Source organism: Ochotona princeps, chromosome 4 (assembly GCF_030435755.1).
Source record: "Ochotona princeps isolate mOchPri1 chromosome 4, mOchPri1.hap1, whole genome shotgun sequence".
NCBI classification, from domain to species: domain Eukaryota; kingdom Metazoa; phylum Chordata; class Mammalia; order Lagomorpha; family Ochotonidae; genus Ochotona; species Ochotona princeps.
This window is the reverse complement of record NC_080835.1, coordinates 93,095,635-93,108,578: the sequence shown is the minus strand read 5'-3', so window position 1 is coordinate 93,108,578 and position 12,944 is coordinate 93,095,635. Positions and strand designations below refer to the sequence as shown.

Sequence of the window (12,944 nt, the reverse complement as noted above, 5' to 3'; positions counted from 1 at the left end):
AGCTCCTATCTGGCAGGAGCTCCCCTGTAGGTATTCTGCTCACAACCAAGACAGGATAAAAAGCTCCCAAAGGCAGATGGACAAAGGAACAAAGGAGGGCAACCACCGAATCAAAGCAGTGGCCCAACTGATCCTGCACAGCCCACATCTGGGAGCACTGGCCCTCCCCCCTGGACGCAGCAATTCATTTGGAAGCTCACGCTTCCTTACAGGTATCACAGTCAACTAGACCCATTCTTCTAGATGGGGAAATAACTGAGCAAACTGCTGGAAATCCATTCTGCATGCTAACAAGGTAGCTCAGTAGGGATGGGTAACATCCTGCCCACAGACCAAGAGATTCCAGGTTTGAAGCTATAACTTAAATAAAGATTCTCTCATCTCCCCGGTTGTAAAAAAGGCACCTCCTCTAACAGACAACTTTTCCCACTTGGTAGCAATACTGGAACAACAACCCAGCTCTTATACCAGGGACAGCACTTTGGAAAAGCTATTTAATCCCCTAGATTTCCTTCCCTAATCTGTAAACCACGGATCATCACATTAGCTGATCTATCTCACAGTAGGCTGGTGAAATCAACAAGAGCAGCCTTAACATTTGAAGGGTATATTTGAGTCTTCTGAGAGTGTTTTCATGATCCCATCACGGCTCCCAAAGGGACAACAATGCTATCCGTTACCATGTTATTTCCCCCTGTCAATTGTCTCTTAGCACAGGTTTGGCCAAGAACCAAGAGACAGAATCACCATTCTAGTTCAGCTCAGAAGCCTAGTGACTTGTCCATCAAGGCAAGGATGCCTAGTGATCCTGCTGAGATAAAGAGGACAATTCTTCAAGAGAAGAGTCTTGGAAACACCCTCATCTTTGCAAAAAAAAAAAAAAAAAATCATTTGCATGGTTGGGAAAGAAGCAGAAGGCAGTCCAGGAGCGTGGCTTTCCACTGAACAGTTCCAGCCACCTGCGCCAGCAGCTCAAAGTCCTGACCTGCAGATCTTGAAGCCCCACTCCACAGAACTTACAACAGCAACTGTCCACACCCACAGCAAGTCACCCTCTTCCTTGCCATCTCCTCTTTCTACAAGCAGGAACTGAATAGTTACAAAGTGCTAGACACTGTTAAAATGGAGGAGACATTAAAGACAACCTTCTCCTTCATGGGGGTTAATTAAAACAACACATAAAGACACCCAGCATTGCAACAGAGGAGGTAAAATAAAAGTGATGGGTCATCTGGGTAACCAGGGAACGAGGCAGAAGCCCTGCAAGGCAGCAACCACAGAGCACCCCGCATGACGCCGTGCCTTGTCAGGGTGCCAAATGGGCATTAGGCACATGCTGGGACTCTCCCAGCTGCAAGAGTGGCCCCAACACCAATCAGTAAAGGGCCAAGGGCAGGAGGAGGGTGTAATTACCCACCAAGCACTAGCACTTGAGGCAGGCAAAACATGCTGTCTTCCAGCTGTTTGTGTATCATTAGAAAAGAAATTAAGATGTCATTAGGAAGAAATTAAATAATGTGCATGTTGTCGTGACAACAAAGGCGCAGGCTGCCAGAGGCTGCTGGAAGCAGAGATTGCCCACACGCAGCCCATTCCTTGAGATCAACTCGGCAGACACCGAGCAAGAGGCTCCGCCTTACCGGTATTCTTCCCCTTGTAGAAAATCTTCATGTCCATCAGCCCTGTGAGCTGGCTGGCCAGAATCTCCATCTGGGAGCCGGTGTACTTAGAAGCTCGGAATATGCTGAGCTGTGACCAGTCATCCCAGTAAATCTCATTCTGAAAAGAAAACCGTTGTTAGTGTAGTTCTTTCGTCCTTTACTGACACTGTCCATTAGAACAAGAGTTCCTCCATGCAGGAGAGCTGAATGGCTGGCCTGGTCAGGACTCCACTTCGATGCAAGAGTTGGTGACTTAATCCAAATCTTGCCAGTTAGCCACCGGGAAGGAGCTGTCTGGAACCAACCAGTTCAGAAGCACTGGAGTCATCCTGACCACAAGCCTCGCCCCCTGGTTTGCAAACTGCTTGCCAATACAGGAACGGTGATTTTCATCATGTGGGTCTGTGTTGTCCAGACAGAGCAGAAGGTGGTGCTGAGTTCAGCCTCAATCACCATGATACAATGAAGTGGTGAATCTCATCCGCACAGGAGATGAAGACAGTGCCTTGAAACGAGGCCGCCAACACTGAACGGAGAACCTTTGTAATCACAAACAGAGGTGGAAGCCTGTGCCCCTAGTGCCTCTGTGTGGCACTCCTCTGCACGGGCAGAGGGAAGGATCTCAAATCTAGAATTTAGCTAATTTTCTACTAGCTGAACAGCACCTCTATGAAACACAAGAGTAACAGGCTCTGGACCCCAGCGTGCTCTTCACCTGCTTGGCAGGCTGCCAGGTAAGGTTGCAGATAGACTCTCACCTTAAACACAGCAATGGCGTAGGGATGTGGGAGCTTGTCCAGGATGACGGAGCGCTGCTGGCCGCTGAAGGTGATGCGCTCAATGCAGTCCAGATAGGCATCCGTCCAGTAGATCCACTGATCGTCCACCGAAATGCCATTGGGCCACTTCACATCCTCTGATACGAGGCGATAGGCAGCAGAACCATCCATGTTGCTCCGATAAATCCCAGGTTTCAGGTCTCCCCAGTCAGTCCAGAACATAATCCTGGTCAAGACAGGGATTGCCACTCGTACCATCAAAGCTAGAGACACTGGACTCAAAGACCACCCCACGGGGAAGAGAGACCTCTAGAACAATGAGACCATCACAACCTTTAACTGCAATGCTTGAAACAACCTAATCCCCTGACCTAGGGATTCCTCAACTGGCATGTATCTACAGATGGACAAAATCAAATTATGCAATGAGAATGTGCAAGAAAATGTACATGTGTATATTAACCCTCACATTCCTGAATAGAGGAAGTGATCATTTCTTGCAAATGCCTTGTGCTAAAATGAGATAAACATTGATACGTCTTTCTCTTTTTGAAAAAGTACAGATTAGAAAACACACTCTGATTCTAACAATCACATACATTTGTGTTTTATGGATAATGCTTATACTGGGGTCTTCAAAAAGTTCATGGAGAAATTTTACAAAATTTTATGAAAGTTATGAAAATCCTATGCATGGATTTCAGAATTATTTGCACAAACACAAACACCTTTCCTTCCATTGTCCACGAACTTTTTGATGTCCTCTCAAAATGGGCCAAAACAATTCTGAATGAGACACAAGAAACTATTGACCATGATTTCCACTAGGAAGCATTTGGCATGAAAGCTGAAGAATGTAAACACACACAAAAAAACATTTTTATTAACTTCTGTTCTTTTTTCAATAGTTCCACCAGGTATATGTAGTACTTCTAGAATTTTCTTTTCAAAAACAGTGCTAATTCTCAGCCTTAAATGCTACGAGGGGCAAGGCTAGAAAGGCTAATGCAGCTTCCCTCTTCATTATGTTTCTCTCAGTTAATGAACTAATAGAAATCACCACGTGCATGCCTGAGCACCGTCTCGGGGATGCCCTTGTAGCAGTGACACTCTTTTAAGCAGTGCCTTTTCTTAGCAAACACCCCACAGGTGCAAGACACATGGATGCCTCAAGAGCTTCTGAAGCTTTCTGATGAAGAGTGAAGGGAGTTACCTGACCGTGGTGGCTGCACTAGGACTTCCAAAGTCTCAGTTACTAGATGATCTCTACTACATACCAGATTGCATCTTGTGAGAATTCTTTGTAGTATTGGACTGGGGTTTCCTTATGTGAGAGACGCACACTTACCCCTCTTGGGGCACAAGGACCAAGGCCCGAGGCCGGTCAAGCATGGTAGAATTGACAACTGTGAGTCGGAAGTCACCATCTGGATTAGCTACCTGGTAAAGAGACAGGCAAAAGGACAGGATGGAGGGAGAAACTCCCTGAAGGTTGTCATGGCCAAGGTCTCCTGCACAACCCTAGCCACAGACAAGCTCCCTCTTACACCTGCTTAATCCCTTGCCAAACCCGGCCAGGAAACTGTTCCCTCCTCTGGCTTAAGTGACAACTGTCCTAATGCATGGCAGAGCACACAAAAACATGAGTCCCAAGTCCTAAGTGCAATCAGACCTGCAAAAAGGCCAGTTAAATATTCAATAATCCACATTAGCTTATTTAACTAGCCTTGCCACTCCATGATCATAGCCACCAAAGACTCCACATTATTCACAAATCAAAGTCTCCATATACCAGCCTTGAACTGCTAAGTCTACACAATGACCCCACCCCTCCCCTGCTTCAAGTGGGCAAGCCATCTCCTAGTTCTCCCTGATGCTCCTGCCATATCCCGTGACAGCCCTGCCTTCCCAACTGTGCTTTTGGTCCTGGAGACCATGATTTTGCTGAGGTAGACCCATTTATCTCCATTTCGTTATCTTTGGTATACACAGTAATAGTCAGTTACTGAGAAGCAAAGTTGCAGACAGGTGAAGTGAGGGATAATGCTAATGGTAATCATGTCATCACCACCATCACTCTGATGACAGAACTCCTAGACTAACGGTGTTACAGCATTATTCCAATGCTGTGGCATTATCAATATTATTATTCTATGCTTCAGCCATGTATCCTGATGAAATCTCCGACAGACCCAGGAACCCTATTCTCACATATGCTCCTCCGTAGCAGCTCATCATATTGACACCATCCCCCTTTTCATCCCTCTTCCAAAGGCTCACTGATCCCAATCTCTGGAAATGTCCTAAATCATCTGACCCTCTGGCTCCTACCTCTGTGTCTACCTAGCTCAAAACCCAGGTGCTCCACCTGCTCACTTAATCAAGAGCAACAGGAAAATTCACATACCTCAATCTTCTTCAAGCCTGCATCTACCCAGTAAAGTAACTGGCTGAGGGGTTCAAAAGCCAAAGCTTCTACGGTCTCCAGGTCAGAACTGATGATCACCTCTTGTCCTGTACTCCCGTTCAAACAAAGGCGCTAAGGAGAGGACAAGAGCAATACATGGTGTGAAATATTCAAACAACCTTCTTCCCAGTCAGTGCAGGGGCAGGAACCAACTTTATCCAACTGGTTGGACTGGAAGTGGGACAGGGCATTGTTTAACAGTTAGGCCTCCCAACACACAAAGCTTCATTTTAATGAAAGCATTTCCCAAATCTATTATGGCTTCCTGATTTAAATAGAACTGATACGCCTTCACAGTATCATTAGAAATACCACTAAACTACGTCCTGCATCACAGTGAGGTTACAGACACTCATGAGTCTGCCTTTAAAATTAACTCAACTGACTGCTGCTGCTGTTAAGCACTTGTGTCTGCTTTCACTGTCCTCCTCCTGTTGAGAGACTCTCAGTTGTCAGGTGCTACTGTTCAGACAACTACTCCACGCCTGGCCTAAATGCCTAGGCATTGTAAAATGTCTACTGGGCTGAGAATCTAGACAAAGCAGGTGGGTTTGCTTATCTGAAGGATGAGATTAGACAAGGAATGAAGATTGTGGTCCTTCTTTAAAATGCATGGGTTTCAGCACACATCTATCCACTTGGCCTGCTCAAGGAGCTAAAATGCTGACTTTGTCATTCTGGTCTGTGTTCAGAACAGCTCAAGTAGATAATGGTGTGAGCTATGGTTCAAGCAAGCACTACTGGACCACGATTTGACAAGAGAGATGCTAAATAGGCAGTCGGCACGATAGGAAATGACTTAAACTCCTACATGAATAATCTCTAAATCCTAAATGAGGAAAAGGAGACCTCATTTACAAGCTAAGCAACAGCACACAGCTTCCTTTATCCTTCCTGTATAGATAAAGTTAACAGGAAAAGAAAGTGCGCTTCATCTGCCAGCCCCGAGATGAGTTACCACTCACAAACTCTAATCCATTTCCTTAAACCTTTCTGCTTAAAGTTCATTAGCACAGGGCACTGGTAAGGCACAGCCCCAAGGACAGACCAAAAGCTGACTCACCTGGATGATGTCCAAAGCCAGGTCAGACCAGTACAGGCAGTTGTGCTCATAGTCAAAGTCCAAGGCCACTGCTGCCCGCAACCCAGTGAGTGGCAACTGCTCCATGGTTCCTGAGGCCAGGTCGTAGCGGTGGATGGACTTCCTCATGGCATACAAGATGAATTCGTTCTCTTCTGTCAGACACACAACACACCCAACAGATCAGACCCAGGAGATGCAGTTGAGGTCACAACACATCTGGCCTACTCTTTTCTCATGGGAAAACTCTTTAGACCCATGGGGGGAAGGGTGCCTGAGAGGTGGAGTAAATCATGTCAAAAAGCAAGGAATCAAGACTCAGAAGGTGTGCAGTGGGGTCACATTGCAGCCTTCAGCACATGTCTTAACTCCAGCGCATTTATCTTTTCACCTGTAAGTACTCTACCTGCTGTGTTTTTTAAATCTCCAGAATGCACGCTTCAGGAGCCACACTGCTGAGCTCAGCTGAAAGGTGTCAAGTCACACTTCCCCAGCACAATGACACCAGTCACCTGATTCTCCCTCATTATGATGGCATCATCCAACACAGACCATCAGTGGCTGGAAGACTTGTAACTAAGTTTTCTCCTTGATTGGCTCACTCACTCATGTTCTTCACAATGGCAGATGGCAATCATTCCAACCTACTAAGATTCTCTAACTGGTAATACTACATTTCATCCAAATCATTTACAAAATGTTTCACAACATCATTATCCCAATGACTCCCTGCACCTAGCAGATTCTTGTACAATGACTTAGTGTGAGGAAAGGCCTTGCTCAACCCTCTTAACAGCTGTGCGATGGAAGAATTATATTAACTATAATAACTTCCACTTGACAAATGCAAACACTAACACCAAGGAGGTTAAGTAACTCACTCCAGGTCATGTGGCCAGGGAGTGGTAGAACTGCGCTCTGAACCTCAAGGCTATGCTGCAGTTACTGCGCCATTCTGCCTCTCAGGATTAGACACCAATGTTATCATCTTTCAAGATTTAGAAACCCTGGCCCAGAGCACCTAACATCAGACAATCAGTACACTGCAGGAAGCCCAGTGCTCTCCCTTGTTGAATGAGGACACAGCTCCATCCACAGACAGATCCGTTCACAGTGGAGGAGATGAGCAATGCTTTGGCACCTTTATCTTGTGCATCCACTCTAGCGTGGAGAGCTGCCTGGGGGTGGCTGCCTATCAGGGCATGGCCATTCCACACTGCCCCATGTCCTGTGCATGTCATCATCAGAAGCCACATCTATCCCTACCTGCATAACATCTTGTACAACAAGTGGGTGAACAAGCACCAACCCAGAGAAGCTTGGAGAGAACAGACAACATAGGTAAAACTCAGAGAAACTGCTGCCACATCAAGGAGGAGAAGGCTTTAGAGAAAGAAGCATTAGAAGAAGCTGGACCCAAGCATGTCACAGGGCACAACTCTGACTTTACCCAACCGCTACTTGTTGAGTCTGTGATCTTAACCAAATATTTGTTATTGCATCATCTCCTTTGAGGGGTTCACAGAAAAGTTGTTTTTTTAAAAAAATGCTTACAGAAGAGCATCTATTTTTGACAGGATGTGGCATATGAGACCAAGATGCAAATATGTATGCCTGGTTAGATGCCCGGGCTGCCTTATCACTCATTCCTTGAGAACATGCACTTAGGTACCTTCTGTATGAAAGTTTCTATATAAATAATGCATCAAATGGTAAATGGAAGGGTAGGCATTTAGACATCATGTCTTGTATCAGAGTAAGCAGACTGCACAGCTAGCTTTGCCCATAACTGGAGACAGTGGTAATAACTGAAGCACTTAGATTCCCAGACCATTCACACAGCAGATCTGGCCTGACTCCTGGTTCCCAGAGTTAGCATGGCTCAACCCCAGCCATTGTAGGCATCTGGCAGATGAGCCAGCAGGTGGGAGCTCTCTGTCTATCTCACTCTGTTTCTCTGACTCTCTCCCTAATCCATATCTCTATAGAAGTAAATACCTAAACGTTTTAAAACAGCAAAAAAAAAAAATGTTAATGTGGCAAACAATTTAATACAGTAAAAGTTTGCCTTCTTTTTCCTCTAGTCTCATTGAACTTCAAAAATATCCACATGATAACCAATTTTTTCTTTCCGTTTTCTAGAAAATGTTCCCATCGCGATTCTCAGGGAGGGAGGAGGGAGTCAAGTGACAAAGGCTACGTTGCCAGAAGCAAGCCCTAGGCCCACATCTTTTTCCAGCACCTCGCAGGCTCACCCCAGCACTCACTTGTTTCTTCAAAGAAATGAGTGCCCTGCCACAGAGCCTACGCCAAGAAATACTTGGTTTAGGGGTAGGCACAGAGGAGCAAGTGTCTCAGGACTTACCTGAAAAAAGGACAGAACTCTTGGCTAACCCTGGCCAGACTCCTCACAGTCTGGACATGTGTGTTTTTACAGTAATTGTAAAGGAAGAAAAATGACTGCATTTGTAAAGTCCTTCCAGATGCCGAGATGACCTCATCGCTACACAGATGTTATGGTTCCCATTAGCCCTGGGGAACCATCTCTTCCTTTCTCTGTAAATCCCACCTGCTATACCATGCCCTTTTTCCTTCTTTCACTTGCAGGAGGTGGCCTATACTGAAATGAGATTTCTCCACTTCATTGTCTGCTCAGTCTTCTCCTGTCAGTTTCCCATTCCTGCCAGTATAGAAGGCTTTCAAACACAACCTGTTTTGTCCCTTGCTCATTACTTTACAAATATTAACTGCCAAAGTAGGCACTCCAGCCCTTTCAGGGCTATCACTCCAACCCCCAAACCAAACCCTTGTCAGTAAAAGCTCTTGTGAGAAGGAAATTTGGATATTATCTGCTCATTTGATGGAATCTGCGGGATTGGTGTTTTCTCTGCGAGACTCCACAGTGAGGTATGTTAATTACTGTGGTAATGATGGAAGATTAAATTAAGGGACTAACAAGCTTAGCGTGAGAAATGCCAAGGCAAGCAGGCAAGCCGCGAGCCCTGTCTGCAGAAGACAGCACACTTCCCTCAAGCCTCGCAGAGTGCTGGGGCCGGTCCAGGCCATGGCAGCAGCAGCAGCACTGCTGTGGCAGGCAGCATCAAGTTCTTGCCTCCACGGAGAGGCATGGGATCTGTGAGCAGGAGGAAGAGCTCAGAGCAAATAAAGAAGGGCCCCCAGTGAATAAACAGAACAGTCAGAGCGGAGGCTAATACAAGCCCTACGGTAGGTAGTGGAACCTCATGGCAACATTATAAATACCAGAACGCTTCATAGCATGACTAAATCAACTTAAAACATGCCTGGAACATGCTACATCTTTACAGCATGTGTCATCACTCCAAAGACATTTTTCTTCATGAATAGGCATCCTGCTAACCTAAAATAATGAGAATGACTCTTTCATGTGAAGTCCAGTGACAAGCATGGGGCTCAGAGCCTAAATGTTAACTTTGTCACTTACTGGATGGGTGACTCCTTAAGTAAATCCTTTAATTCTGCCCTGGAAAGCAATAGAAGACCCAGCTGAAGCCCTTGGCTCCTGACTTCAGCTTGATGCAGCCCCAGCTACTGCAGCCATTTGGGGAGTGAGCAGCAGATAGATCTCTGTCTCTCCTCTCTTTGTAACTCTGCCTTTCAAATAAGCAAATAAATCATTAGAAAGTTGGAACCAATACTATCTGATTTATTGGGCTGATGAAAGGACTGCACTGGCAACCTGCAAAAAAGTACATTAAAATCTGTACAATTCCATTAAAGCTTAATTGTGACAAAACTGAAACAGACCACTTAGCTCCTTGCTGCCTCATACGTGTTTTGATACTCAACTTTGATGAACAGATCAAGGAACACACACAGGCCTGCAAACATCCCGCAGTGCCCCAGAGCTAACAGCAACATATTTTCTGGGGAAATAATTCTCAATGAACAAAGGGAATGCCCTTAAAATAAAAAAAAAAAAAAAAAAAAAAAAACCCTGAACCAACGCAAAATATTTTCCATTCCTATAAACAGAAAAGGCTATGCAAAAATCCAGTGTGGATACTGAGGCTAGGGAAAAGGGACCTCTGCAATGTCTCTGTGAGTTTTCTCTGCTGGGTTGGAAGAGCCAGGAGCCTGCAGCTGGGCTTCAACGTGAGCCAGAAGTCAAAGGGGAGAACCGCCTCGCTTACCTGCCAGGGGACAGGGCACCAGTTCTCCTTCCAGTCGCGCCTCAACATCTCCTCCACTACAGGTGTCCCCAGAAATCTTTCGGTAGCTGTCACCCACCAAAGCAAGAGAGCAGAAACATCAGAGAATAATCATGAAGGCACCCCAACTTGGGATCTATTTCCTGTACCCAGAAAACAGATTCAGTCTATTTATCTCCCAAGAGATCTAGAAGTGGGCCTGTTAGTCTTCCTGAGCCATTGTCGCTATCATTCAGATCAAAGCAAGCCATCCAGTGCACAATCCTAGGCAAGATTTTTAAATACATTTCTTCCATAAATGCCTCTGCAGATGTTTCCTTCTGGAATTTATGACTGCAGAGAAGGTCACAGACTTAACACTTTCTTGATCACTGAATGTAGAAAAGTTTAAACGTTGCCCAGACTATGTGCAACCTGCTAACATGTAATTATAGAACATGGTTTAGCAAGGCTTCCCAATAGTTCTCTGCTCTATCTAGAAGCATATTCCTGTGAGCCTGACATAGCAGCACTCCTGACACTCACCCTCTGGTTCGCCTGTAAGTAGAACCCACAGGACACGGCACGGGAGGGGAGAACGACTGCCCAGAAAATCCTGGATCTGGAACACACACCTCTAACGACAAGTCTTCACTCATTCGGAAGCCAAAGTCACTGAAAAGATAATTGGGCATTGTTAAGGTCATTTGGTTCACACATTCCAGGCAGTTCCACAGTAACTCTTGACTTTTACCATTCTTTCTATCTCCTGTATTGTGTTTGCTTAACGCAGCACTATAAAAGAACACTCACTTTTTTGCACTAAAATACGTCTTCAGTAGCAGCTTTCCATCAGCATTGCAACTGGAAAACTCCTGATATTCCATACATATGCAAAATGCTACAAATTATCATGTAAAAACCAAATAGTATTTTTAAAGATTTATTTCTTTACTGAGTAGGCAGAATTACAGAGAAAGAGGATCAAACAGAGAGATCTCCTATCTGCTGATTCACTCCTCCAGTGGTAAGGACTGGTCAGGCCAAAGCCAGGAGCCGGGCCTTTCATCTGAATCCCCACACAGTGCAGAGCTCAAGCACTTGGGCCATCTTCCTCTGGTTTTCCCAGGCCATTACCAGGGAGTTGGATTGGAAGTGGAGTAGACAGGAGTCAGACTGGCGGTCATGGAAGATGCTGATAACACAGGCAATGGCTTTCCCTGCTATGCCACAACACTGTCCCCTCCTTCAAAAAATACTATTAAATATTAGTTATGTCCAATTCTCCATTCTAAGGCATTGAGCCTGCCTTCTCTTTGCTAAAAGAGATTCATAAATAGTAAAAGATTACAAGCACCCAGTGACACTCCTTGCTATTTCACAACAATTAAAGGAGAAATTTAAAAATGTATTATTGTTTAAAACAAAGTATTTTGAATAAGGATTCAAGATTTTGAAGACTGTTGATATATCATCTAAGTCAGCTTGAGTGTCCCATCCTACAGTAATGTTCACTCGAGACTGCCTGTGACCTGGGAGTCACATCTGCCAAATCTCCCCGCTCAATGGGCAGCTCAGAGTGGGCAGAAGGAGGCCTCTGTGGAATCTTCTCAGCTCTGCTCTCAACTACGTGATTTCTCTGAGCTCACCTGGCAGCTAGGACCGACACTTGGTGCAGTGGTACAACACCACAGGGGATGCCTGCACTCCATGTCCGAGTGCCTGGGTTGCAGTTCCAGCTCCATTGCCCATCCCAGCTTCATGCTCAGGCACACCCGGAAAAGCCACAGATGATGACAATGCCACCCACAAGGGAACACCAAATCAATGCTCTGCCTGGCTTCATCCTGGGAAATCCCTGACTACATTACACGTATCTGGGGAGTACACCAGTGGATGGGAGGACACACTCTCTCCCCTTCAAATGAAAGAAATAAACACTTTCAAAACAATAAAATGCAGCTGTGTTATACTTCTCCAGACCCTATTCAAGCTTCAAATTCTATAATCCAAGGGGATTTTCCTATGCTCAAGTGCTTTACCAGAGAAGCTTAATTTACTCTAGTTAATTCGACAAAACACATATTAAATATTTCCTAAATAAAGTAATGCAGACACAGGACACAGTAGTCTGTGTGTTTCACATCATAATCTACATTTTGCAATTTATAGAGCACTGTTCAAAATACACTAATTTTATTGCTGCATCAAACTGGTCCCATTCACAAAATCAGATCATATTTGCCAAATGGCTGCTTTCATCTTTTTAGGGACTGGGCTAATTCCTCCTACACCTGAAACTACAAGGTACCCTTCTCAGACAGCTTTCTGCAGAGAGAGGTCATGGCCTGGAAGACTGAGAAACACCAAGACCAGCTTCCTTCCCTCCCCAAAAGACATGGAGATTGCACAATGTATCCCACATGTCAAAGGAAATGCTGGCCCATAAAACCTTCAATTATACATCTCAGCACACACATTGTGTGTATACTCCCATGGGGTAGAATATAAAATACCCTGCTTATTAGGAGGCACAGTCAAGATTTTGAAAGTCCCATGCCTTAGCAACACTGGGAAGCACAAAGATATAAAAATAAAAATGTTCCTGTGACCTGGGACTGCATGGGCCAGCAACTAGTCTGAAAGGCTATTGAAATCACCTAGTCTTAAAGTCAGCCATCGATTAGTAGAAGTTGAACCGACAGGCAGACACTACAAATTCAGTCTCATCTTCGTTTGAACTCCTGTCATCCATGCTGGAGCCATTTCCCTGCTCACTGTCATTGT

The 12,944-nt window shown here is 45.2% G+C and overlaps 1 protein-coding gene across 2 annotated transcripts in view; it reads right to left on the bottom strand.

The window, feature by feature from the left end:
* SORL1 (sortilin related receptor 1) overlaps positions 1 to 12,944 on the bottom strand; it is a 169,188-nt gene that overhangs the window by 66,895 nt on the left and 89,349 nt on the right. For both annotated transcript variants that reach the window (XM_004584985.4, XM_058664017.1), the window contains 7 exons: positions 10,704 to 10,832; positions 10,161 to 10,246; positions 5,971 to 6,143; positions 4,848 to 4,979; positions 3,789 to 3,880; positions 2,420 to 2,666; positions 1,641 to 1,779 (listed from right to left, as the gene is read on the bottom strand). In XM_004584985.4, the coding sequence (XP_004585042.2) occupies positions 1,641 to 1,779; positions 2,420 to 2,666; positions 3,789 to 3,880; positions 4,848 to 4,979; positions 5,971 to 6,143; positions 10,161 to 10,246; positions 10,704 to 10,832 (998 nt within the window). The remainder of the gene's footprint in view (positions 1 to 1,640; positions 1,780 to 2,419; positions 2,667 to 3,788; positions 3,881 to 4,847; positions 4,980 to 5,970; positions 6,144 to 10,160; positions 10,247 to 10,703; positions 10,833 to 12,944) is intronic.